This window comes from Aspergillus vadensis (genome assembly GCF_003184925.1).
Source record: "Aspergillus vadensis CBS 113365 unplaced genomic scaffold BO88scaffold_33, whole genome shotgun sequence".
In the NCBI taxonomy this organism is placed as follows: Eukaryota; Fungi; Ascomycota; class Eurotiomycetes; order Eurotiales; family Aspergillaceae; genus Aspergillus; species Aspergillus vadensis.
The window spans coordinates 308,770-335,654 of NW_020292071.1; the positions used below are offsets into that span (position 1 = coordinate 308,770).

Consider the following 26,885-nt stretch of genomic DNA (forward strand, 5'->3'; position numbering starts at 1 on the left):
AAAGGATACGTGGAATGGGGTAGTAGATAGGGCAGATAAAGCGTGGAACGAGGATCCCTTGCTGCAGTGGAGGATCAATTGCATCTGGGCGCACAGAAAGAGTCAACGTCGGACGGTGATTGAATGCATCGCCGATCCGGGATTTCTGTGCTGCGCCGCCCAAAGAAGAAGCGGCGATGGCCTGCCAGCAATCACCTGACTGCTGCTTTCCCCGCGCCTGCTGTTTTCGGTCACGCCTCCATTCCTTCCTTTTTCTCTCGTTTGTTTGTCTCTACTTCTCGTCCCCAATTTTGAGGGATGGATGGAAAACTTTATTGCCCTTTGGCTTCCTTTTCCCCTGCTCATCTTATCTTCTCTGATCATCGTTGTCTCCAGTTTTCCCTTACTACGAAATTACTACTCCTTCCTACTTTTGACTTTCCCCCGACCGATTTGTGTCCGAATATATAATGGTCTGGAAAGCTTATCAGATGTCAATTGGCTCACGTAGCTTTATGATCTACAAGCCCCCCAAGCCTTTAGACCCTCCACAGTCTCCCTGAAGGCTGCAGCTGCGCCAAAGGTTGTATGACTACCCCATGTCATTGGCCTGAACCTCCTCCTTCGGATCTAAGTAGCGGCATATTCGTGTGCTGGGTGCTCACGGGATCCCAGAAACCATCATACTATGGGGTTCTCTTAGCACCACTGGATCGGTGGTGCCACCAGAGAGAGGTTCTTCATCAGGAGACTAGCGCATCTAGATCTTTCAGTCATCATACAATACAATGGGCAATTGCAATGCTTCCTGCGCAGACAGGCCACTGGCTCGATTGGTTGACAAGTCACGGAACGCCTCTCAACTCGACTGATGCGCTGTCGTTTGCTTTTCCCGCCCTAGTAACTCTGTCCTGAAAATATTCCGGCCCTTTTGATTGGCAGTGGCCACCATACCACACTAGGTACAAGCGGAGAAACAGTGTTCACGGACCATCCGGAGGCTGGAGCTGCGGCACACCCCTCACCTTGGTGATGCGAACAAATCCATTCGCCGGAGAGCAGCAATGCCGAAGGGGATAGTCAACGGACACAGGCCCAGGATCTGCGTGAGCAACAGATAGGTTCAACAGGGGGCCTCATGCTCCCTCGCCAATGGTACCGGCAGTCACAATCTAGACCCGTCGAGTGGCAGGGGTAGGGGGACTAAGCAGTAAGCCTCTGTCGAATGGCCACTACAGGACAATGGCGATGTATCCGAGATGCTCACTAACAACCCACAAGCTGGCTAGGATGATCAATACTAAGGTCACTGTGGCTGGTTGTTGGGAGCTGGAACCCACCGGGGCCATGCACGGCTGACACCCTAAAAGTCCGTCACCTTGCAGACTTTTTTTTCCTCCCCCAAAGCTCCAAGAACATAGTTGCTGGTAGCTGAGAATTGGATGGAGCTCCTGACGAAAGGTGCAATTAAAAGTGTCCATTGCTTTCCTCGCTAGGCTAGCTTGAACCGAAACGTTCCGGCGCTGGTGGACTTCCCATTTAGCTCGTGAGGATTTTCTGCTTCGGGCAGTGATCAGAGGCGGGCGTATGTGTCCATCACCATGCGCTTCGTCGGAGAGAAAAGTAGCGACAATTGAATCAGCGGCATCATTTCCCGAACCCTGGCTAGACTCCCTCCATATTGTATCCAGGGAAATTAAAAACGGGCGCGCTGGCTTATTTCTCGGGTGTGATGGGGAACCGTTTTGCCGGCCATGTTTTGGGTTCGGTTTGGGCCCCTGAAAGGCTGAAACCTGGAGCGACTGGCAAAAAAAGGTCGGGTCTGGTGTTCACGCTAAGGAAGAGATCGACTCGAGCCGTTCTCGTTTTTGTATAGGGTTCTTTTTCCCTTTTTCTCGCCCCTCCAATCCTTATTTGCCCTGGGGGCTCCATGGCCATCACGCCGGCGCTCCACTCCGCATGAACCATCCTCCATTGGGCATTTAACCGTTGAACATTGTTCTGCCCATCCTAATCACCGTTGCTGAGGCGGTCGCTTTTAGCTGCAGCCGAGTAGTCCATCATCGACTCGGCCTGGCTCCCCTTTCTCCTGCCTCTTCCTCTTTATCTTTCGCACATCAATGGCTGCTTCCTGCCGTTGATGCCTCTGCCCCTCCATGGCTACTGTTGCGACTGCCTGTCGAGGACCGACCTGACAACAACGTGATGAGGGGGTGGTAAGTTCTGGCGGCCCCTGGTGCGAATCTTGTTTCTTCTCTTTCTTTCCTGGCCCAGTCTGTTGGGATGCTATTTGGGCGGCATGCGGCCGCTGCTTTTCGACCAAGCTAATGCAATCGTTTACGTTCAGTCTCACCTGCCGTCAACGCCATCTCAAATGTAATTCATTTTCCCCTGCAGAAGCCCGGTTATCGGACGGGCATGGCCGGCTTTCCAGTTCAGCGCCTCTAACCGTGATATGTTAGGTGACAAGACGGGGTCCTCGTGCTTGCGATGCCAGCGATCGGGACGACAGTGTATCCCGGCTCCGACGAAGACGGAAGAGGTCACTTTCCGACACGGGCAAAATCCGTCGCTACGTCCAAAGGGCCCTCCCCGTTACGGAGAAAGCGACCTCGCGTTTCCTCCCGATCAGATATGGGTTGGGATGCCTGCGCAGGGTTGGTACCTCTGCAAGAACGAAGGTTTGAGACTTGCACTGATGACGGCTCTGTAGTCTCCTTCGAGGACGAAACAGATCGTACAGCGGCCGACTATCATGTTCTCCCGGTGAATCCCCCACCAGCATCCCGGAAAGACGCAGTCAAGCGTCGATCTCTAGCTTCTGTGGCAACTCCCACATCGTCGCATGCCCTCCAGCCTGTACTGTCCCCGAGTGACACCACTCCCTCCACAGCCTTTCCGCCACAGCGGCTGGACCCAGTCAATCTACCTTTCGCATTTGATGAGCTCCGCGATCGACAGAAAGTCGCAAGTTTCAATGAGGCGTTCCTCCTTCGGCACTTCCGAAAAACGCTCGGCCCATGGGTGCTTTACCCCATTCTTCGATCACGATACGGTTGGATTAAGGCTAATCGTCGCTTTTTAGTTGGATGTTTGCGATCATGAGAGACATTTCTCCTTGGATGTGGTGGAACGGGCACCTACGAACCCCCTTCTACTCTACGCATGTTTGGCTATAGCAGCCCGTCATCTCTCCCATACAAATCATAATATTCCCCCGAATACCGCAGATGGATATCATGAGCGGTGCATCGGGATACTCTTGCCTGTTCTGGAAAACAAAGAGATTGAGATCAGTATTGATATCCTACTTGCCTCTACCGTGATATTGCGCTTCTTCGAGCAAATTTCGTGTGCGTTCCCGTTGGCAAAGCCCTCTAATCCGATTAAAGCCTTCTAATACTTTGAGCAGCTCACAGCCCATCGAACGACCTTCAGCGTCATCTACTAGCCGGCTCAGTCTATATAAGTTCTCAGGTCGGATGTGCTACATCAGGCGGACTTGCAGAAGCTTCATTTTGGGTTTTCGTGATGCAAGATATCCAGTTTGCCTTGGCATATCAGAAACCACTGCGGTTGACACTGAGTCCATTCGGGGAGAGACTGTACCTCTTATGGCAGCACGACTCATCTCAGAAAGATCGAGATTGGGCGCATAGAGCCATTTGGCTTCTTGCAGAGACGATCAATCACTGCTATGGGGTGCATGCATCGCTGGAGATGGAAGTGCTGGGTCGGAGTACCCTGAAACGAAGGATCCATGCTTGGGACTTGGAAAAGCCGGATATTTTTCGACCACTGCATTTCTCCGCTGCAGACCCAAGAATTGGCAGACCTTTTCCGGTGGTCTGGTTTACAAGGTCACTCCATGGTATGTACCCTTGGCAGTATCAGTGATCGGCCGTTGACGTTCCATTTAGCGATCGCAGTACAACATATTTGTATGGCGAAAGCCTTGATCCTGCAACAGGAACTCAGGACCCTTTATTCGACGCCTGGTCCACACGATATCCAGATGACCGAGGTACGCTGCCACAGACTGCAACTTTCAGGGGAAAGCCTAATTGGTGCTGTTCAGGGAAACATGACGCGGAGTCTAAGCATTTTGTTCGGAATTGCACTGTCGGTTGATGACGAGATATCTCTGCGCGTCATGGCCTGCCACGCACTGTGCGCCTGTAAGTAATAATTTCTGCCCTGGCTGTGGCCCACCTGCTGGATACGGAAGCCCACTAACTGATCGATTGACCCACCAGGCGGCTCCTGGATTCGTGACCCTCTGGCGCAGACATGTTTGCTGGATCTTCTTCGGAGGACCGAAGCTGAGAATGGGTGGCCATGGTCATACATGGTCCAGAAGCTAACCCAAGAGTGGCGCTTGACCGTCCGGTAGAAGCTGTTGATCAGCTGACTCTGACCATTTTGTGCTGTTTCTCAACCGCGTCGTGATGATCATTCACTTTTTGGCAACCGACAAGTGCTCGAAGACCACCAATTCTCCAGAGTCTACCACACTTGACCGCTGTTTTTTGCTCTGTCCGATGCTCGCTACGAATCATGATCAGCAAGTGGGGAATGGTCCAGCCAGTGCCGGAGTACGCCGGCTTGCAGACACTGGCAGTCTGGCACGGCGACCCGCAGGACAGCTGTTTCCTCGCTAATGCAGCCTCGGCCGAATGGAGTCGGCTCCTTTCGCACTTTATCACAATAGCGTGTGGGACCGGGGAGGAGGCTGTTGGGATTATACCTCGCTTATTCGCCGTGGCGTGCTGAGTGAGTGGGTCTTATGACCATACCCACTGACTTGTGATAAGCCTCTTGAATGGGTACTGCACGCGAACGGTTTGTTAATTTACGGTATGATGGAGGATGACTCGAGGAACATATATCCGATCAGTCCTATCTGCACCATCGGACAAGAACAAAAGTACTAGCCTAGCTTTATGACTTTTTCCTATGTATATAAATATACCCTGAACTGTACTACAATAGTATAGATACACATGATCAAAATATTTTTAACCAAGAGTAGGGATATCATCAACATATATATAAACAAATCCACCTTCCCCAGAATCAAAATATCTACATACTCCAAAACCACCTCAATAAAACCCCATCCCCATCCCCATGCCCATCCCCCCATCCGCCTGAAACGGCAAATTCAGAATCTCATCACCCAACATATTCCCCAACATGAACAGATTCTCCGGATCAAACCCCATCTGCACCCCCAACTCGGGAACAAACAAACCCTGTATTGGGTTTCCTCCTCCTCCCCCTGCCCCACCCCCACTAGCACTAGCACCACTACCAGTAGCAGCACCAGCACCAGAACCAGGAGTACTAACCACCATCCCATTCCCATTACTTCCATTGCTCGGATCAGTCCCGAACCCTTGAACATCTTGGTATGAGGGGCTGAAAGTAGGGTAGAATTGGCGGGGTGGAGGGGGGTATTGTTGCACCCAGGTTGATGAAGGTTGTTGTTGTGGTTCGGTGGAGTCGGTGGTGTGAGTGTGAGTGTGAGAGTGGGAATGGGAATGGGAGTGAGGAGGGACGGGGAGGTCTGATGATGATGAGGGGGATTGTTGGGGTTGTGGTTGGGTGGTCAGGAGGTCGGGGTATGTACTTGTGCTTGTGGTGGTGTTGGGCGTGTAGATTGGTCTATTGGTGGATGTTGTTTGGGTTTGGGTTGGAGATGGGTTGTTGGTGGTAGAGCGGGATTGAGGATCGCCCATGGCGACTTCGCTGAGGAGGTGGAGGGGGGTTTGGCCTTGGCCTTGAGCCTGGGTTTGTTTGTCTTGTTGGGGGGGTTGCTGGGTATGGGTTAGTGAGTGTTGAGTGTTGGTATAGGGATAGGGATGGATATGTAGGATGGATAGGGTAAGGGGGAAGGGGGTAGGACGAACCTGAAGTCGCTCTTCATCAGAGCACTTGTACAACGATAATGCTTCCTTGAGGACAGGACCCTGGTCTTTGCGTTTCATGAACCAGTTCCGGAGGAGACTCAGGACAACGCTGAATTTAGCTGGGGTGCGACCGCCTGGGGTTTCGCCGGCTTTGGTGTAATGACGGATGACCTTGTCCAGGTAGTATTCTGTCTTTAGGCTGCTGAGGTCGATGACTTGGGCCATGCGGGTGTCTGGGCTGGAGACGATGGAGTAGATCTTGATGAGGGCGACGATGGCGAAGGAGGTTCGGGCCAGAGCGACGGTCGGGGTTAGGACGAGGTCCTTGGTTTCGATGGAGCAGAGGGTGTCGATGGCGTCGTGGATGGAGGTTAGGCAGGTGCTGAGGGCGTTGATGTGAGCTGGACTGGTGGGGCTGGCGAGATCGTCGTTGGCGGTTTTGGGATCGTCTCGGTGGAATTCTACGTGCATGGCATTCTCGTGGAGGAAGAGGTTGATGATGCAGTCGGCTTGTTTCAGGATGGCTGGGGGTGTGGTTAGTAGGTAGGTAGGTAGGTAGCTGGGGAATTGGATTGGGGGGTTTGACATACGGGAAAAGTGCTCTGGTGGAGTTTCTCGGCGCCATTGGTCCAGTTGTCTTTCGAGGACGCGGAGCGTGTAGAGGAACTTTGGGTCTGAGAAGGATGATACGGTAGGGGCGTCGTCGCTGGTGAACTGGACGGCGATATCTTCGAGGATATGGGCTAGCTTTGCCCATTGGATCATGCCTTTGTCGGATGGTAAGGCCTCTGGTGACTTTTCGAGTATTTCCACGCATTCATCCATATATGGCATCCATCGGACTAGATTCACGCGTCTCAAAGAGACGGCACACCTGTATGGTTGTTAGCGGTCATTTTAGCATGATAGGTAGGGGATACGAACTGCACGGCGACGAAGTAACAAGCAAGCCAAGTTCGTCTCGCCTCGGCTGAATCCAGGTCTACGACGATAGATGACTTCTTCGAGATAAGCTCCTTGACTAGGGCGAACGGCTTGGACTTGGGGATCGCCTTCCGGTTGAGACCCAGATCCATTGCGAGTGAGACAGCAATGTTTGACAACTGATAGAATTTGACCTCCTCGAAGTTGTCTGGGGGCGTGTACCAGTTGCAGCAGACTAGGATCGCCTGGACTAGATCCAGTGACTTTTCACCTTTCACGATAACTCGTTCGGCAAGCACTTTGTAGAATTCATCCAGCAGAGATAGCTGCAGGTGTGGTTGAATAGTACCGATCGCGGCGGCAACTATAGCGTGAAACAGCACCGGCTTCTTCTGCCGCACCTCATCCATTGTTGTGCCTGGTGGGAACACCACCATAGGTATGAGGGTGGCCATTCGATCGACGTATTTGGTAAATGCCTCCTGAGCCAGTGTCTCACTCACGACGCCTCTGTCAATCAGATCACCCCCGCCCTCGCTGGCCGTATCTTTAGGCTGTGTCTCCAAGCCGTATCCCATAGCCCGCCATTGTTTGAGAGCCTTATTGTACAATGACTGGTCGTCGCTAGGGCTCGAAGTGCGAGAAGACACTGGAGCAGTCTCTTTGATCTCCCCACTGTGCCGCCGCTTGCTCCCCGCCGTGCTGGAAGGTGACCTCAAGGGTATCGATCCATTCGTAGAGGCATGCGCCGTGGATGAGAGCCAGCGCCTTCCCGGATGCTCCTCGCGCGGCGGCTCAAGAGCGGCGGGTGGCGGAAGAGGGTGCGATTCATGGCCCTGGGAGGCCTGCAAGCTTGCCGTCAAGGCATCAATCTTCCTCTCGAGCTCCGCCACACGACTGTCGGTCTTCTTCTGGCGCTTGCGCGTGGGAACGGTCACGATACAGTTCCGGCCGGCCTTGGCGCATCGTTTACACGTGCCATTGGGATGGCTAAGATCGGGCTCGCATCGGACTTTGAGTTGACGGCATGCTTCGCAGGCGCGCGGGCGTCGCAATTCGGCATACGGATCGTTCGGATCGACGGGGTCGAGTTGAGAGGATGTGCTGGGCACCGAGCCAGGTTCAGGCCCGCTTCGGTATATAGATGGCGTCGACTGGGAGTGCGCGGCGCTGCCGTAGTAGCCGGGCCCACTTGCAGACGAGACGGCGGATCGCAGCTGGTCAGCGGGAGAGTAAGGGGACGGTGGTTCGGGGTAATCGCTGCGGCGTGCAAGAGTGGAGGGACCGGCGGCATTGGGGTCGGGATGTCTGGAAGAGACCGGGGGAGGGATATATGGACGACCGGCTGCGGTGCCGTCGGCAGGAGAGCTGTCACTGCCAGCACGCAGACGCGGATCGATCTCCATCGGTTTGCGGGGACTGGGTTTAAGGCACGTCAGCCTGGGTTGCACGACGGGTGGATGATGGTCGCCATGGCCAACGGATCAATATCAACGACCGGCAAGGATTTCCGATCGCTTGGCCGCGCGCGCGCGTTAATCCTAGAAGGGATAGTAAGGAGACCGAACTGAGCATCAAGCTTACATTTTTAATTTGAGAGAGTAGAAGATGAGGGGGTGGAAAGGCACGACGCCAGACTCGCTTGGGAGGCTGCAGTTGGGCGAAGGTCGGAGAACCGGACGGTCGGTGACCGACAGCCGACCGTGGAGGCCTCAGGCGGGTGCGTGTTCAAGCCTTAAATAGGAGTCCCTCCAGGAGATGCTGGATCAGAAGCATAAGGTATCGGGAACCACGTTCAGAGGAAATGGAGGTCCACTGCCGGGTTTGATGCGACAGATTGTGCGAGGAGAAAGAGATGACAAGAAGAAGAAAGCAGAAAAGAGAGAAAACGCGGAGACGCGAAAAGACGAGCGAAGGAGCCTCAAGTGGAGGGGCGGCTTTCTGTCGCCTGCGATTTCTTGTTTCTACGTCTCTCTCCTAATCTGCCGCCAGTCCATAAGATATTCGTATCCTGATAATATCATAAATACCATCCATTTCAATCAATAGCGGCCAGGAAGATCAAATTATTTCCTTGACGCATTTCCCATAAATTATCTATCTGGTTTCGATGGATGGATGACTCAACACCCTCAGGCTGCCATTCCTATCGCTGCTTACGTGTGCACCAACTGCCATCCCATCCCCCTTTTCGATCCATAAATTAGTTACTCTTATCGGTCACTTCTCTGATCAAGGAGTATGTAAAAGGTGTAGCATTCGTAAATGTCCAATGTCCCGGGGAAACAGCAGTCGCTCTAACTAAATGGCCAAGAACTCACGCGCCCGAACTAATTGCATCAAACATGAGGGGGAGATCAAGAACACCAACCAGAGAGAAACTCATCACTCTCTTCAACCAAACACAATAACCCCAAGCTGCTTGACAGCTGCAAAGAACAATGAGTGACAACAGACCACAGGGCCAGGACGCCGGCTCGGCGAAATTGTGCTGGAAAGTACATTTGCCTCACCAAAAATAAGGGGAAAAAGCCACCATCGGACCAACAAGAAGGCGGATATCCAGCCGCAACCAAACTTGCACAGTACAAAAGAGGCCCGCTGTAAAACGACAAATCAACATGACATCAGGCTCATTCAGGAGACTTTATGCACCGGGCACTCCTTCTTCCGCTCAAACCATTCAACTATGCATCGCTTGTGGAATTTGCACAGACACTCCAGCCGCACCAGCGACTGCCCAACCTCGTATTCTTCCATGCAAATGGTGCACTCCTGTAACCCTCCATCCTGCCCCACACAGTCCTTCTCCGTCGCCTTGAATACAACCAGACGAACGGGGACGGGTGAGGACGCTGCTGGGCTACCGTTCTGCGGGGACATGCGACCCTGTCGACTATGGCTCTCAATACAGTCGCGGATATGTGCCTCTCGACTAGTCTCGTCCCCGTTGCTACCTAAAGGTGGGAGCTCTTGGTCACAGATCGGACAGAGATCGCGCTCTTCGACGTGGGGCCGCCGCCACGGCGCTACCCCGAGAGACGAAGATCGGGCTGTTGACGACACGGGCAATGAACTGGCACTTCCCACACCTGGATACGGCAGCGGTCGAGAGGAGGCACTGGAACCCATTGAGATGGGATGGAAGCGGGAACTAGACAATGATCCGTAATCAATGGGCCTGGGCCGTTCCTGCAGCCGTGGAGCAAAGGCGCCGCCCAATCCACCAAACGAGGTATAATCGCTTGAGCCTACGGTCCGTCGTCCTGGCCGTGAGGGAAATGTACCTGGTTGCTGCTGTCATCTTGTCAGTGGGGGGAAGCATTCCGAGAAAGCATACGTTGAGACTCACCAGGCCTCCACTGTGAGGATTTTGATTAGCGGGCGATGACACGGAATGATAAGATCGATGTCCAGATTGACTGAATGAAGTAGGGTAAGCCCCCTGCCCTATGCCCGAACGTGATTCTGCTCCCCCGCGGCTCCGAACAGTTGCAAACCCACGAGGCGGGTCTGGGTTGGGATCTGGGACGCAGGGGTTACACAGCCGCACCTCCTCCCCGCCCCCCAGGGCCGGGTTGAGGGCAGTTGGGGACGTGGCGGCGTCATCGCCTTCCAAATCAATGACCGGAGCCGCGCGCGGGGGGATCAGAGAGGAGGATGCATAAGAACGATTGGGGTCGCGCACGATGAACTGTCGGGGAATAGTGATCCGGTGGGGGGAACATGACGCACACACGACCCGGCCACATTTACGGCAGTGATGCTTCCTGTACCAAAAGCTGAAAGTTGTCCCGCAGATGGGACATTTCGTCACCTCCGCATCAGGCTGCCATTGCGGCCGTGTATACTCCACGTAAGCACCAGTACCCGTCCGTGACCATGATCCCCGACGGTAGTTGTCAGTCGAGCTAGATGCACCCTGCGGCCGGGTCTGCGGTGGGGGTGATGTTAGATCGATGGGATTGGCATAGGATGAAGGAGGAGGATCCTGGGGGGTCTGCGTCTGCGTCTGCGTCTGCGTCTCGAACGAGGAAAACCGGGGGATAGACCTGCTATCCATTGCTGCTGCTCGACTGCTACTGCTCGGCCCGGTGTCCGTCAACGGCTCGGGAACTGCACGCCTCGACCACGCATCCGCCTCCAGACTGACTATCCGTCGCTTACGATCCGACCCGCTGAGAGTGGATCGCCGTCTTTCAGTACGTCTATCTAGTGCAGGACCGGCCTCACTTGTCCGTAAATGCTCCGAGCTCGCATGAGGTCTGAGACCAGAAGAAGGCGGTGGGGCGGCGAAAGCGGCGGCTGCGGCTGCTGCGGTGGTGGTGGAGGATGAAGCAGATCGGGAAGATGCCGGACTCGACAGGGACGACATGAACTGAGGAAAAGGAGCAGGCGTAGAAAAGGTCGATGCTGAAGCTGGATATCTGCCGGAGGACGCTGCAGAGGAGACTAATCTCCGCCGTTTGGACGACGGACCGTCATTGACTGAGTGGCGCGACGAGGCCAGGATTGGGGGAGGGGAGGGATAAGGCAGAACCGCGTTTCCGGATAGCGTTGTAGCAGGCGTGAATGATGATAGGGGAGAAGACTGGTTCTGGGGTACAGTCTTCTACCTGAGGAGGAAACAGAAGAAAGCGAAATTAATTGTCAAGAAAAAAAACAAAAAGCAGATAGACAGTGGATGCAAAGGTTTTGAAAAAAAGGAAATCAATCGAGAACGTTCGGACTTTTGGGCGTCGAAGGCAAATCTTCGGCCAGGAGGGGGGTCTCGTGACTCGGGCGATGAGAAGGAGAAGCACGCGCCCCGAAGAAGCACCAGCACCAGTTCCTCCCTGCTGACAGCAATTTGATCAGGAAAGGGATGACCAACGCGGCTGCGAAAGGGACAAGAGACTGCCAGCCGCAAGAGTTGTGTGAGTGAGGGCGTGATGGTCAGTCAGGCGCTTTGCCGCTGGCTGACGTTCAACAAGCCGAGGACTGGCCGCGGGGCAAAATGGCGGTCCGAGAGGTGAGCTTTTTAGTTAAACTACTAGTACTTGCTCTTTCTTTGTCTCTCTCTCGGTGTCTGCGGGTGTGTGTCTGTGTGTGCCTCTTTTATCATCACCCACGAGGCTCGCGCCGATTATTCCGATCAGGGATGACCAGACTAGCCAATTCCGTCAGGAGTATTTACTATCAGTGTTTCTAGCCAGGCCTCGGAGAATCTAGGGACACCGTGCATATGAATTACTGATCTGGTGGATCAGTCAGCTCTGATAGTCAGGCCAACGGGGGGATCTCCTCTCGTCAATCAGAGATAGGCTGGTGCTCGGGTTATGCTGCCGTTGATGATTTCACATGACTCGTATCTCACACTCATCTTTGAACAATGGACTACAATCGCTCTATCCGCTAAGTATGTGTGTAAATATTTCACTAGCATAGTTGTTGCTATTTAGCATTATCAGCGCTAATGTAAACGCCTATCCTCCATTCTCCGTTCACTATAGTTAAATGAAATTATTGCCTAACAGTCCATACACGAAAAGAATCCGCCAACCTATACAAGATGCGACGCTGGGATTGCAGAACACAAAAAGGCCGTACCCATGCCTAACTGGCCGGGTTACAGGGGAAAGGGGTCGAAATCGTGGCTGCCGTAACTACGGGCCACGATGCATGAGCAGGGGAGGTTTAGACAGAAGATGTGGATATGAGACAAAGGTGGATACAAGAATGAAAAACGAGGAGGGAAAGAAAAGAAAAGAAAAGACACACGCTGGCCAGCAGAATGCTGCGGGATCCGGTTGCTTATTTAACGGAAATCCAAACCCATATATCACAAACTCCTTGCACATAATCCTTTTGTTGACGACACAGGGGGGAAAAGAAATTCGTCATCTCCACAGCAATGCCGATGGAAGATAGCTTCGCTTATGCTTTCAGACTGACGAGGCTGGCCTTCAGTGTGCCTCGTCGTGGTGATGCGCTTCATCCACCAGTTCGGCGGCGCTGCCCGCAAACGATGGTTCGTCCGGACTGGCTTCGTGGATATTATCCTGAGTGCGGTACTGTGCAACGTAACCCATACTGGACGGACGCTCAACACGTGTGCTTCCATCGTTTACCCGACGACTTGAAGTGGTGGATGCGGTCGTGGAAGCAATGGAAAAATTGCGATCTCGGGAGGGCGAGCTGGTAGCAGTGAATGGTAACCGACCAGTTACAGAGGCCGACGGATGGAGTTGCCCTTGATTATGAACAGATGGTGCTCCATGACCGGATTCCATTGATTGCAGAGCGGCTGTATCCGTCACCACAGAGAGAGGGTTCTGCGTCAAATCCAGCTCTTCCGGAGCCAGAGAACGTATAGAACCCTGGCGTCCGGCACCCGGTCGAGGCGGAGACTGTGAGCTATGCTGAGAACCCGCGCGACTTGGAAGCTCAATGTCGCCGCCCGTTTCTACCTTGGGCAGAACAGTCTGCGTCTCCGTAGACCGCTCGTTTCCTTCTCCATCCGAATCGCGGTATTGAGCATTGGCCTCCGAGGCCTCGCGGTTCTGCTCTGTGGCAGCCTGCTCGTCAGGTTCGTCTCGGTAGGGTTCATGTTGGTCATGGAACTCTTCACTTTCAGGAAAGAGACCAGGCGGTGGTGCCCTGCTGCTGCGTACGACCTCGAAGCCTTTTCCTTTCTCCTTGGTTTTTCCGCGGAACAGACTACGGAAGAAGCCGGTAGCAGAAGAAACCGGCCCAGTGGGGTCGGCTGGACCAGTCTTCAACTTGCGGGTGCCCGACTGGGATAATGGCGGCCCCCGGACTCGGTAGTAGAAGTCGACTTCACGGACCGCGTAGTCCTTGCGTGACTGCCGGGGATCATCAAGGTCAAGGTCATCTTTTGGTGCCGGAATATACGCGGGAGTAGGCGTGCCCCTTCCAGAGACCGACGGCCCTTCGATAATGTCATCATCGATCTCTCCGTAACTTGAGGATCTGTGGGTGTGCCGCGATGCTCTACCCTTCTCCCCGGCAGCTCCCATGTCCACGACCTTCTTCCGAGGCCGCGGCGGCCGATAGTAAGGGTCATGCGGATGCATTGCAAAGACGGGACCGCTCTTCGGGGAGTTGCTTCCTGGGGTCTGATACCCAGCAGCAAAGCCACCAGGCGTTGAGGGCGTAAAGAAACCGCTACTATTTGCCCGACTGTGGTTTCCGCCGTGCGCGCTGCCTGAGTCGAAAATCGCGCTAGCCCGCCCTTCACTTGCACCAGCACGGTTCAAAAGCATGGCTGAGCTTCCCGAAAGACTGCGAGGTCTCGACCCATCGAACTGGGATGACAGCCGGTCATCGGTGTGCGCTAGCATGGCAGCTTCTGATCCCATACTTTGACGAGTAGCGACGCTTTGTCTGGGCACACGCCGTGACAGTTGCCGCATACCGAAAACCTTAACCAGGCCACCACGGGTGACACCTCCTTCGTAACCACCCGCACCGGCGAGTCGTGCAATGACTTCGATAAGGGTTTGCAGAGCGTTCAAAAAGAATCCGAAAACCATTACAAGCGCATGAAGGAACAGAATGATATATCCAATCCATCCTCGAGCGGCCTGTGAGATGCGCAATGAAGGAACAAAAACGACGCTGAGCAAGATCGTCAGGAAGCGAACGATGGAGAAGCACGCATGGTAGAGGTTCATCGACGTTGGTGACGGGAACGGCTTGAAGGCTATCAGTGTCAAGATCGACACCACCTCGCATATAGCCAGTAGTACGATCTGGGCAATGCCGGAGGGCTGTAGCGCCCCAATCGCAATACCACGAACGAACGTCAGGAATATTGGCACCAAAGCGAAGGCAGCTGCATCGTCACAGAACGTATTGTAAAGCGGGCCGTAGAGTAGTACGGTCGAAAGATCGTCGAAAAGGTAGGACTTGGGCCGAGTGTTCGCAATGAGCCGCACTGTCCAGAGAGAGAAGGCTGCCAGAATCACTATGACCACAACTGCGAGTGCGACAGAATATGCCGGGGATTCGCTGGCAATAACCAACTGGAAAAAAGATATTGATAGGACCGGGAGCAGTAGAAAATTGAAGACGACCCGGACAATGTTCCCAACGGTGAAAGGCATGTTTTTAGATCGAAGGTCCTCCTCCGGATTATTGGCGATCTTGCGAGAGATTGAACGCAAACCAAAAACCACCTGGATTAGTAGTGTGACGGCGACTAGAATCACCAGTAGCCAAACCATCATTCCCGGCCAAATATCACGCGCTGCAGGCATGCCGACATATTGATCCAGTTTGTCCAATCCGTAGGTAGCATTGACGGCATACACACCGTCCTTGACGGGGTTTTGCTCGTTCCCTGGATCCAGGAAACTCTGATTGAACATGAGTACGGACCAAGCAACCCGGCTGATCACAGGCTGATAAAAACCAGGATAGTTCAGGGTAAGAGAGCCGGTCAACACTGCAAACTGAATGTACTGTAGGCAGTCTCCAAATCCCGGCGTTACTAATCGGAGCACATCTTCGTCACGACCATAATTGCTGGTCCAGTGGAAGGGGTCCGTGGTACCCCATGGGCTGTAGATCGCTGCCGTTACCGTGGCGATTCCGACCAGGACAAGAATAACGAGGGGGATATAAGCCAAGGTGCTTTTCAGAGACGACCCAAGATCGGGGGTTATTGCGACGGATATACAACCGAGCTTCGTGGCAGCAGCGTCGCCAGATTTGATCACAAGTCTTGACGACAAGGTCGAAAAGTAGTATGAGGAAAGCATGTCGTGTTCAATCGAAAAAGCGCGCAAAGCGGATAGGTCCGACCTATACAGCGAGGATATTGTTAGCCAGTGCGCGATACCAGTATAAAACAGCGCCGAAGAAAAAGGGATTCCTCACGAGTTGACATAGAAAACGGGGCCCAGGGGACAAGACCCCTGGAAGACCGAGTCGCAGAATCTCGACGGTTCATTGTAAGGAGAAAAGCTCAGAACGTCGATTGACGACAGAAGGGTGGAGTATTTGTTGTTGGCAGTATCGAGATCCACGATCTTTCCGACAGTGTCGTTCGGGTTCGACCACTGGGGGTCATCCGGCGATGGATAAGTCTCCCCGTTCGCAGTTCCCGAAACGTTGCCATAGACTGATATGTTCAGAGGATGAAGAGAGTCATGCTGTTTGAAAACGACGGAGACATCGAATGGGACGAATTGCAGCTGTCGTGGTTCCGATTGAATCACAGCGGGTTCCAGACAGTTCTCAAAGTCCAGCAACACCGCAGAGGCAGGAGGTATCCAAGATATCAACAAAACAACCAGCATCAAGCTAATACCACTGACCCATGATCGATCTCTGCGCCATCGCCATGGTCGCGTCGTTTGCTGATCCTGCACGAACCCGAAACCTTGGATACCTTGTCTTCTGGTCCCGACAGCTGAACCCGCATCATGGTGCCATCTCGCGTCGCAACGTACAGACATTTCGGCCATCGACAGCGAACGGGATGACCTCCTTGGGGAGGTCAGTCCCCCCGTAAATGATTCAATCCACGTTGTCCAAGCAGTATCGGAGAATGCCAATAATCCCAGGACCTCGGGTACCTGATCAGGCTCCAAGTATAACGAGTGACGTTTCCCGGTCGAGATTCAGCGAATGAACGGAACGGTAGGTAGGATTAAAAACGGGCGAGGTCGGCGAGGGAAGGGGAAGCTGAAGCTGGGATGAGGGAAATGGCAGGGTGGCTTGTGGATGATGGGCTATTCGAGAACAGGAGTGGATTACTCCTCGATCTCCCCCAAGTTGGTGATGTAGGGGATGCGCACCATCACTTCGGGGGTTGGCGGGGAGGGGGAATAGGCCAGGCTCGGAAGGTGAGGCAGTAAACACGGGAAGTCAGCAGCAGCAGTTGGTTAGTGCAGAGGGAGAGTAGAACGAGTGGGAAGCCCGATACGATGGGCGGTTTAGACTTTGTGCAAGGAAAAGAAAGCACCACGCCTGTGAATCTGCGACAAGGCAAAAGGGACGAAAGAAGGGAAAAGGGTTAAAAAAAATTAAGATAGTGAAAAAGAAGAAAAAAAAAAAGTTGGCATGATTGGTATGCGAGGCCCCCCAGCTCGGGGTGAGCGAAAAGGCCCATCGATCCATCCACCATTAACGGGGGGGTGGGCTTTGCTTTGCTTTGCTTGCCTGGCTGACTGACTTACTGGCTTGACTGATTGACTGCGCCGCCATGTTTGTTCTCTTTGCTCTGTGGCAGCCGGGGAGCGACGGATTCAGTTTGGGGCGGTAGCACTGCTAGTAGTAGTTAGTTCCTAGTGGTGGGTGGCAGTGAGTGAGTCCAGTGGGTGGTGGCTTCTAAACTTGGCAACGCTAATCCTGAGGAACCAAGTCCCAAAGTCAGCCAGAAAGGCAACCCACCCATTCATCGATCCATTACTTACTAGTAGTTACCCACACACAGAACCTGATCTACCGGCCGGATGAGTACGTCTTTTTTTGTTAACGTAGTGAGTATCATCTGACTGCTAGTTGGTTAATCGCTAGTATTCTAGTGTAGTTGGTAGCTATGGAGTATCTACTACAAGCTGCTAACCCCAATAGAGGCTCATGCTGAAGGTTGTCTCACCCCTCAGTCACTAAAATCACTCCAAGTATCATGGTCAACGAATTATTACTTGACAGCTATTATTATGTGTCGTTCATTCATATTTGCTAATACCGCCTACTTTGCGCTTCCTTGTTTCGCAGCCACACTGTGGGCTCGGATCAACCTAGCTCAGCTACTGATTAAGTTAGGTATTGCTTAGGAATGAATGATGAGATGGCATCAGCCCCATGAAGGACCAAATGATTTGGCGGTGGAATATGACGGGCGGACAAAAGGTCGAATCCGGAAACAGAGCTGGGGAGCTGGGTCGGCTTTTTCCTGACTGATGGCCCATGGTCGTGTAACATGCCACTCACTCACTTATCGTCAAAGCCAGGGAAGAATAAAGCCGGAAAAGGCTAGGATCCCTTACTTGTCACTGCCGATTCAATGCCAATACAACCCTCTGATTGCATCCCCTTCCATACTGCACAATGATGAATTCGATCTCCCAGTAGTATCCGGCCACAACAGTTGGAATAATTCCATTGCTGGTTTCGTCTTTCCAAAATATGGGACTTCAGTTCCCATGGGCTCTCGCTGAGACTTCAGCTTCTAGACCTTTCTACTATGTGGGCTGCCAATGAGCAAGACACTGAGAAGCCGAGACAGACGAAACAATGTAGCCCTATACAACCGATATACATAATGACAGGTGGGGATCCGGGCGTCGGGATTCAGCCATGTCCCAGATTAGTGCACATTTCGCCACTGAGAATTGCACTAGCTAGCTGTTCATCTAGATGAGTCAGGAAAAAGGACGATTAGTTAGTTAGCGAGTTAACTACTGCCTGTTTAGCAAGTATCACTTCGGACGATAACACGTAGTAGTATAGAGAGCCATAAAGTGGAAAGAGTAGCTGCTGCCATCCGGAAAAGGATAGCTTGATTAGCTCGCAAAATAAAGCTAGAGCAAGAACCCAGCAAGCTGCCATTAATACTCGGGATAGTCTGAAGCAGTCCACAGCCAAGTTTTCTCCCAACTCTCAATGATCATCTTCGACGTACGGGTGTCTATGGATCTCAAATCATTGGGTAGGCTATTGACGGTTGATCCCTGTGACCGGTCCTTGCATCTCCCGGAGGCTGTGCCACCGAAGGATTCAATGGCTAGCAAAACAGCGATATCGCTCTGCGCTGATATAGATCTGTTCGTTTATTCCCTTTCTCAAAAGCACGGTGGTCTTCCTTTTCTGTAGCTATTAAGGGGCGGGAAGAGGCCAGGAAAAATAAAATGTAGTTGCCTAACCGCGGTAGAACTGGCCCCCTGTGGTGAACAGTTGACACGTTTCGCCAAAGCTTAGCACGAGTATGGTCAGTGGAGAGAACGTCAGTAAGGATTCCTTTCAAGCTGAACTAGAAGTTAGCAATCCTAGCTAAATCGCTGGGCTAATGATAAGTCGAAGAAATGTGTCGCGCGAAGTACGTGAGGGTGGAGCGCGTCACCGAATTCATGCTTCTCAGAGGGGAAATTCGCAAAAAAGGGAGCAACTGGTTGGTATGTGGGGGGGGGAGTAAACATCCCACTCCGAACTATCTACTTATATTTTCGCCTCCTCCAAAAATCTATATCTCTGAAAGAATTAAGTGACTTACTCGGTCGTGAGAGGTTGTATACTTGTTAACTCCCGGACTATAATCAGGTAAGCAAGTTAAGTTGCGATAAGCATGAGCAGCGAGGCTCCGGAATTGTAGAAAAATTCCTGACCAATCCAAGAGGTGCAACAATTATAGGATTCATCCATTGTAGTCCGATACTTCCCTGTCTATATCCACGAACTGTGTGCTACAGTAGTAGTGTCTAGTAAGGTTGCATTGGAAGATTTTAGCCTGCTACCTTATTTTCTAACAGAACAGTACAAAGCGTCACGTTATTAAGCCGATGATTGGTCGATAAGGTCGATAGATCTCCCAAATTTCGACTAGTCATGACTAAATCAGTTAAGTACGTAGGTAAGTAGTAATTCCCTGGCAGCCCGTGATGTTGTACGACCGGTCGCCATGCACGGCTACATACATGCATGGGAGGTGTTGGCCGGCATCGATGAAAACGGAAAGCCGAGGCTTGGGCCCCAGCCCAGCACAACCACTTACTACAAAGTACTTACTAAGTACTTACTCGATCTGAGTGTCTACATCAAGACGTCTGGGCGAGCTTGTAACTACTAGCCTCATATCAATATATTTCGGTTGTCTTTGGAGTGGTAGCAATCAGGGAGGATGCGCTGTAGTATAGACATAAAGGTGACATACTAGGAAAATTGAAAGGAACAGGTTCAATTAGTATACAAACATGAGCTGCTAGTTTAATTTGCTATAATGTTTGAGATTATTGTTATATTCTTCGGAGAATGATACTCCAAGGTGGAGACTTGAGATAGTTAATAAGTTCTCAAAGATGATACCACTCCGGCAAATGTCATTACCGATCATATCTGAGTTTAGTTCCCTACCGAGTACTACCATAATTCTATATACTATTTTGACTAGTTATATCCGCTTAGTCGTACGTAGTATTACTCCGTTGTACTAACTACTATATAGTAGGTGCGGAGTACCTAACAGAAGCGAGCTCTCAGCGCCAAGAAGTCGATGGGGGCGCGGAAAATAGTGCTGTCAAGCTTTCATCGTTGTAGGATGATGTTCCAAGTAAATAAGTGGATGGTGTTGACCCATAATCTGCGACGGCTGGGTACTAAGTTGCCGCCCTGAACATCAGTCCCTACGATGAAGCTCATTCGTTGATGTGCCTGAGCGGCAAAGGATTGCTCAAATAATTGGCTTTGCTTTGATCGACCGAGGGACTCTCAGGGACTGGGGATAGCGCGCCGGACCTCCGTAGCGAAGGCGGGAAATGATTGACCGGAAATGAGATCATTAAATTCCCCCCTTAGATGAGGGTCCTCAATCTCCAATTCTCTAGGCAGTAGTAATAAAATTATACTGTGATTCTGTCAATGGTCTGTGTAGCTTCGAGGGAGGAAGTAGTTGCAATTTTACTAGGATATTCTATGGAACCGTCAATATAAATATGTAAGTATGAATTGTATACCGGCACGAATTTCATACCAGACAAACAATGATTATACGTGCGGCATTTGAATTTCTTGGCAGACCTGCATGTCCAGTGAGCTGATCATATACTTGTTAGGGTCCGATGGGCACCCGCCCCTGTTATCTACATGCAGACAAGAAGTACAATTGCCATCCATGTAGGGTAAATAGGTGGTCAGAAAAGAAAAGCTCCGTCTGTGTAATTGATGAGCAACACTATTCGAAACTTCTAGCTGAGAGTTTCAGTTTCGCCACCGACAGCTGCAAGGTTGAGAAAACCAGCTCAGCAAATGTCGGGGAAAATACTGTACATTAAGTACTACTTATCGATCACCCTGTCTTATGGGCTATCGACTTCAACAGTGCTGTGGTGATGCCCTTTTCTCAGCATCACCAGCACCACCAACCCCCTAGCAGCGGGAGGCACCTACCTATCTAACAATCTACTTTACTCTTGTCCGGCTTTTCCCAAAACTCACCCTCAAGCAGACCAAGCGTGCAAGGTTCGCCGGGGGCTCGTCAGCGGCCCACCGAGCAATCAGCAGCCTCACCAAAAGGGGACTAGGGGCGCGCGGGGCCAATCCCGAGAGGGACTAGGGCCGTTTCAAGCTGAGGGTCGGGGCCAGCCAACGGAACGCACTGGGGGTGTGGGCTCCAATCACACATGCCACACCAGATTGATCGGTTTCTCTGATAACAGGGGGTTGTGTTTCTATTCGCTTTGATTCATCTCCAGTCCACGTCAGTTTCAACCTGCGGTTTGGGTTGTGCTCCCTCGGGCAGTTAATAATAGCAGTGATCTTGGGATGATTTTTACCGCCAATGTCTGTCGACGGAGTATCTTCCTGGGTCAATGATGCTAAAAACAGCCCTCGGCTGGGATCGAGCATTCTCTTACCCGGATGGCTTGCAAAGGAAAATAGCCGACCGGAGAGGCGGTGCACAAGAATGTTGCCAGTATTTCCCAAATAATATTGAGAGGACCCAGTCATGGCCCCTGCAGTTTTAACGGATAGATAGCTGTTGACCTGCCATTCCTTTCCTGCTTTTATGCCCCGATTCCTGGTCCCCACGTGATCGACTAGTCAATGGTTCGCTGCGTCGTCTCAAATACAGTACTACTGGCTGGCTGATTTATTTACTTACTCCGTCCTTGGGAGGAATGAGTACTAGTATAGTCTGGTATAGTAGTACGTAGGAGTAACCCATTCGCCCCCATCACTGTGGCATTCGTAAGCCCCAAGAGTAAGACAGAGGCAGAGAGAGAGAGAATGGAAGGCAAAAAATAGAAATAGAAAGAATTAGAGAAGTCAAGCATCCATTGTCAACGTTTATTTGACAGTCTAGAACGGAAGAACCCATACAACCTCCAAAAGGGCGGGTACCGACCACGTTGGCCGGGATTCCTGATTGTAGTAGCCCAAGGATTGGTGAGGTGGATTGAAGAATCGCAACCAGTGGAACAAAACCACTGCGGAGATCCTCCCTCTCCCTAGCCTGCCTGAGGTACCCGTCCCTCGGTCGGAGAGAGGTTTAATAGCACGGGGTCGTACCATTACTCGTCCACATGTTCCTGATTGTTTGTGATCTTCTTTTTTTCCCTTCTTTCTCTCTCTCTCTCTCTCTTCCTTCCTTCTCCCCCTTTCCTTCCCTCTGCTTTGACTGCTCTGTCCGTGGCTGGAGCATTGCTCTCCCCTCCATATCTCACAACTAGCTGCTGGAACAGCTTTAGTCCTTACCCCGTCTCTCCCTTGCTACAATCAACCCCCCCGTCTCTTCTGCGGAGTACAACAACCGGGCGGGCTGAGCTATAGTTCCCTACTATCGCCCATCGCCTTCAGAAGCTGCGAAGCGCCGAGCCCACTCGCGCTGGCGTTTCCAGATACACCACTCTACCTTGCAGTTCATTGGTTAGTTTGGCTACTGCCTTATGCCCCTCTATCTAACCCCTGAAGCTTCCAAGCTCAGATACTACTTACTAGCTTCCCCCTTTGTTGCAGCGCCGTTCCTGAATGGTCATTTAATTGATTGGTTTTGGTAGATCGCTCGTCTCCGAGTCCCACCAGACAGCGCAGGTAATCGCACCGGCCCTGCTAGCAGTGTCATACAATCGGCTCCGTTTACTTGGGTAATTGCTCTGCACACACCCACTTCTGGTGTTTGTTATCCGCTAGCTTGTTCTTTCTCACGCCGCGCGTCTCTGTCGCATATTGAGTCTTGTGTGCGCACACTAAGAAGTTCGAGCGAGTCACGTCTTCCACCAACCGCCACCTCCTCCCTTCCTACTTCGGTACTCGAGATTCTATCTTGCCTTGACAGCTGCCATTACTTACGCGCGATAAGGTGTATTCGATTACGCTCCGTATTGGCATTTACTGAGCTGTCAACAATAGTCGTACTTTTGTCGATTTTCCACCTGCGCACACGCACCTGCGAGACTGGCGGAGAAGACGGACGGACAGGCGCCGCATATACTTCATCAACCTATCCTGAATCTCCTGCGATGCTCAGTAGCAGACCGTATCGTATCTCGGAAACGTACCTACTTTGAAATTCACCGATATGTCTACATCCACCGAGGATCCCTTTGCCTTCATCGCGAACGAACAAAAGCCCGCGCCGGCCAAGAAGCCGCATTGGAGAGATAAACTGTTCTCAAAGGACAAGCGGGCCAAGGGCTCTACGGATCAGCAGATAGAGGCTTTCCTCGCACCTACTCGCTCGAAATCCGTATCCTACGGAGCGAGTCAGACTACGCCTCCGCGATTGGATGCCACCCAAAAATGGCCGTCTGCCCACGATGTCCTCAATGCGGCTTCGTTGAACCCTGCCCTTCATGATGCTCCCCCGCCCGTGGACTTCACGAAACCACCCTTCAAGAGTCGTCGGAAGGGGTTGACGGTCAAGTTCAGTGCCCATACTCCCGAATTGATTGGAGAAGGGGGCGATGAGACTGACAAGCCGACAATTGAGATCTCTTTATGTCGTAATAACCAGAATAGCCACAGTCCCAGTATGGTGGATGACTTTGGTGACCGCCAGCCAAAGCTTCCTCAACTTCGCCTGGACACTTCGTTTGGTGACTTAAGTGCCTCGGCGCCGCAGCAGAGAGATGCGCAGAAGGGGACACGTATAGAGGACTGGAAGCCACTGTTGCTACAGAACCCTCAGGACGCCGATTTCCTTATGACACTGAACCTGGGAGAAAGAGGTTCCCGCTTATCATTCCGTGCTTCACCCGAGTCCCATTCGTTTGCCCAACGGATACGAGACAAGATGCAAGCTGAGGAGGGACGTGCTTTGCAGCACCGAATGCCAGATCCACCCTCCCCTGCAGATGAAGCAGGGGTGCAAAGTCCGGCGGTGGCTGTACCTGACAGCCCTAGTTCAACCTATGAGACGCCTCCCCTTTCGGAGATAGAGCCCAGCCCGCCAGAGAATCCGTTTCGAGAACCCCAAGTCCCTCCTCACATCGATCGCAGTCCAGTTGATCGCAGCCCTGAAACCCCGGTCCTTCCTTCTATACTCTCTCCTGGCGGAAGTGCCCAGAGCCTTTCTCCTCCGAAGCGGCAGATCATACCCAAGATGGCGGAACAACCTGACGCCCCCTCTCCTCCAGCCAGCAGGGATAACCGCGATACTTCGCGGAATCCTCAGGCTCCAAAGTTTACATTGCGGTCCGTTGCTAATCAACTGGGTGACACGGCTTTCACTGATCTGAAAGCGTACATGGCTCAGTTTAGAGGCTTAATCCAAGCCTCTGCGGAAGAAGCGAGGCCCATACAGGACACCTCTCTGTCTGAATGGGTGAGAGCTGAAGTGTGGTGGTTTCTGCGGGGAAAGAAACGTCTAGAGGTTTATGCACGGTCACGCCCCTCCAGCTCTGGCACACGATCACCCCTTCTCAGCTCTACAGAAAGCGCGAAGCAAGCCATCGTGGATCTTGCTAAGGCCTTATGGATCAATGAATATGTCGTCCCACAACATGATGAGGTGACCCGCTATGGCGCAAGGAGTATTGATGCTGTGATTGCAGTAGCCAACACGACCGGGAACGCCCAGTTGGCCGATCTCCTTACCCTACACCAGGCGATCATGAACCATTCTCGCTCATTAGCCATGTCTATCAAGCGGAACAACATCCTTGTGGCTATTGCATCCCAGGGCGATTCCGCCATACCAGTTGACACTAATGTTTGGATGCGATATCCATCTTTCGCTCTGGACGTGGCTGCGGTCCTCTCAGGTACAGTAACAAGCTCGCTGCTGGCGGACACGGCAGGAAAGGGGCCTTCCTTTGTGCAAACAATGCCACTCAGTGATACTAGTCGCTATTTTAGCTACGGCACCATGTTTGTGAATGTTCTCGTCAGCTCGAATGAAGATGACATGCCGAAACTGTCCATGCCATGCGCATTGTCCATAATACGTGATCGTGCTGACTGGTATGTCTTTGCCGCGATAACCAGCCAGAATGAACTTGTCAATGTTATGATCCAGTCGGACAAGAAAAAGGGCCCTACATGGGACAGCGTGGACTGGCTAGTCCGGTCACATTCGATAAGGGTGAAGCTGCCACGTGGGTTTGTGTTGGAGGTCGCGTTTCAGGAGGATGATTTCAAGAATATCTGGAACATTGTCCAGTACACCCGCAAGACCGAAGCAAGCCTGCAGGCTGAGTCGGGTGAAACAGTAATTTTCGAAAACACCCTCAAGTCATTCCAGTATATGGACCCTGGAACGCCAAAAGCCTTCCCAGCCGATCCCATTGAGCGGTGTCGGCTTCGACTGTTCGAAAAGACCATCACTCTGACTGAGGGCACTGGCAGTAGAATTGTGCATCAAGGGTTTCGTCTTGCGGTACTCACAAGCCCAAAGGTTAAGACTCTTAGCAGTGTGCGTCATACCATTGGGTCCGGCGCACCAGTTGTTTTCGGTCTGCTCCGAGGTGAGGATGGAGCACCAGCCCTTCTACTCAAGGTCAAGGAGGAAGGAAGGACCCGATCCATGGTGATGACATTCTATGAATCGGAGGATCGCACAAACATGCATTCCTTGCTTCTGGGTATCCAGCCTAAGGGAAACGAGATTAAATCACCTGAGATTCCTATCCGTGCATACACCATCCAACAGCCTGCCGACCGTAATACTGGGCAGCCAGCAAAGGATCATATTCAATTTCCTGCCGGTACAGTCTCGATCATTGACCGTGAGCACACACATGTTGAGCATGGGTACGGTCCGACGGTGCTATCCGAGAATCTGCGTGCTTTCATCGCAACTGAATGGGGATCGGTCACGGATCGGATCAATCTCGGTATGCTTTCCAGATCACTATTGAGAACTTCGCTAACGGAATCATAGGGCCCGGTGAGCTGAAACTGGGACTCGATGTCAACAACCGGACGGGGCTCAGCCTGTACCGACCTGGGCAGAAGGACTGGACTGTGTCCGTCGCGGAGAATCTAGTACTACCAGAGATGCCAGATAAGATAACAGAATTTCTGAAAATCGCCATGGCTAAACCAATGATTCGACGATTCGACTTTGCATCTGTACAAGGTAATATACACTGCTCTTTACATCGGCCTGAAAAGACTTTACTGATATGCCTTTCAGATCTTCATATGTTCGAACGAGCTGTGACGGGCTACCAGGTGCTTTTTGACAGGTATGCAGAAGTCAGATCTGTTGAAAGAGGCCATAACTAATACTGGGAATGTAGTGTGGCTACCTCGTTCGCCATCTCACGCCGCCGGATGGTTGTCCCGATCACTAAGAAGTGGGAATCCAGCCTGGCTCGAATCCAAGTGATCAAGCGCGACAGAATTGTGCAGCTGGTAGTCTTCTTCAGTGACTTCCACCATGGAAAGTGCATGAACTTCGTTCTCAAAGGCACCGACACCCTGGAGAGCTTCGGGAAAGCTGGCAAGTTTGGGGTTCGGATTGTGGATGCCAAATTTGCTCTGCCGAAGACTGAAGATGACCCGGCATCGGACTTTGTATCTCTGGACTCTCCGGATTACCCAATGGAGCACGATGACATTTCAATTGCCTTTGACTCTGAAGCAGGTATGCCGAGTGGTCCCTTGCTATTGCGCATGTCTGGTGTTGATACTGATATTCTATAGATCGGACGAATTTCCATGCGGCTGTGCCGGGATCAGTCCGTGAGCCGTCGAGGATGAGCTCTCTGCGTCGTTAGGCTTAAGCTAAGTCCGACTGTCACTGTTTTGCAGTATCCATTTCCTACTTGTGCACTCATCCATCCATCCATCATCACCTCGCCCACCAGTCGGCCCACGCGTCACGTGCCGGCTATCCGATGCGGAGCAGCCTCCCCCTCTTCGGCTCCCTTTCCCCACTCTTCCTGAGTCACGACAGCA

At 52.2% G+C, this 26,885-nt stretch overlaps 5 protein-coding genes across 5 annotated transcripts; 2 read left to right on the forward strand and 3 right to left on the reverse strand.

The window, feature by feature from the left end:
- Window positions 1-2,151: 2,151 nt before the first annotated feature.
- On the forward strand, window positions 2,152-4,752 carry BO88DRAFT_447307 (Zn(II)2Cys6 transcription factor; the record flags this gene model as incomplete). Its single annotated transcript, XM_025710352.1, has 9 exons — window positions 2,152-2,355; window positions 2,442-2,636; window positions 2,693-3,003; window positions 3,065-3,332; window positions 3,392-3,850; window positions 3,900-4,003; window positions 4,058-4,157; window positions 4,236-4,368; window positions 4,545-4,752. Exons 1-9 carry the CDS (start codon window positions 2,307-2,309, stop codon window positions 4,750-4,752), a joined length of 1,827 nt encoding a protein of 608 aa, XP_025557915.1. The 5' UTR covers window positions 2,152-2,306.
- Window positions 4,753-4,917: 165 nt separating this feature from the next.
- On the reverse strand, window positions 4,918-8,387 carry BO88DRAFT_408792 (putative C6 transcription factor (War1)). Its single transcript, XM_025707803.1, has 4 exons — window positions 6,816-8,387; window positions 6,482-6,765; window positions 5,892-6,415; window positions 4,918-5,798 (listed from the first exon to the last, which is right to left on the reverse strand). The coding sequence occupies exons 1-4, from the start codon at window positions 8,219-8,221 to the stop codon at window positions 5,085-5,087; spliced, it is 2,928 nt and encodes a 975-aa protein (XP_025557916.1). The 5' UTR covers window positions 8,222-8,387; the 3' UTR covers window positions 4,918-5,084.
- Window positions 8,388-9,452: 1,065 nt separating this feature from the next.
- BO88DRAFT_429958 (phosphatidylinositol-3-phosphate-binding ubiquitin-protein ligase) lies at window positions 9,453-11,190 on the reverse strand (the record flags this gene model as incomplete). Its single annotated transcript, XM_025709196.1, has 2 exons — window positions 9,453-10,112; window positions 10,168-11,190. 2 exons carry the CDS (start codon window positions 11,188-11,190, stop codon window positions 9,453-9,455), a joined length of 1,683 nt encoding a protein of 560 aa, XP_025557917.1.
- Window positions 11,191-12,760: 1,570 nt separating this feature from the next.
- BO88DRAFT_419819 (uncharacterized protein) lies at window positions 12,761-16,279 on the reverse strand (the record flags this gene model as incomplete). Its single annotated transcript, XM_025708410.1, has 2 exons — window positions 12,761-15,623; window positions 15,699-16,279. The coding sequence occupies 2 exons, from the start codon at window positions 16,277-16,279 to the stop codon at window positions 12,761-12,763; spliced, it is 3,444 nt and encodes a 1,147-aa protein (XP_025557918.1).
- Window positions 16,280-23,061: 6,782 nt separating this feature from the next.
- On the forward strand, window positions 23,062-26,704 carry BO88DRAFT_352000 (uncharacterized protein; the record flags this gene model as incomplete). Its single annotated transcript, XM_025703560.1, has 5 exons — window positions 23,062-25,816; window positions 25,864-26,061; window positions 26,119-26,170; window positions 26,225-26,571; window positions 26,631-26,704. The coding sequence occupies 5 exons, from the start codon at window positions 23,062-23,064 to the stop codon at window positions 26,702-26,704; spliced, it is 3,426 nt and encodes a 1,141-aa protein (XP_025557919.1).
- Window positions 26,705-26,885: the final 181 nt, after the last annotated feature.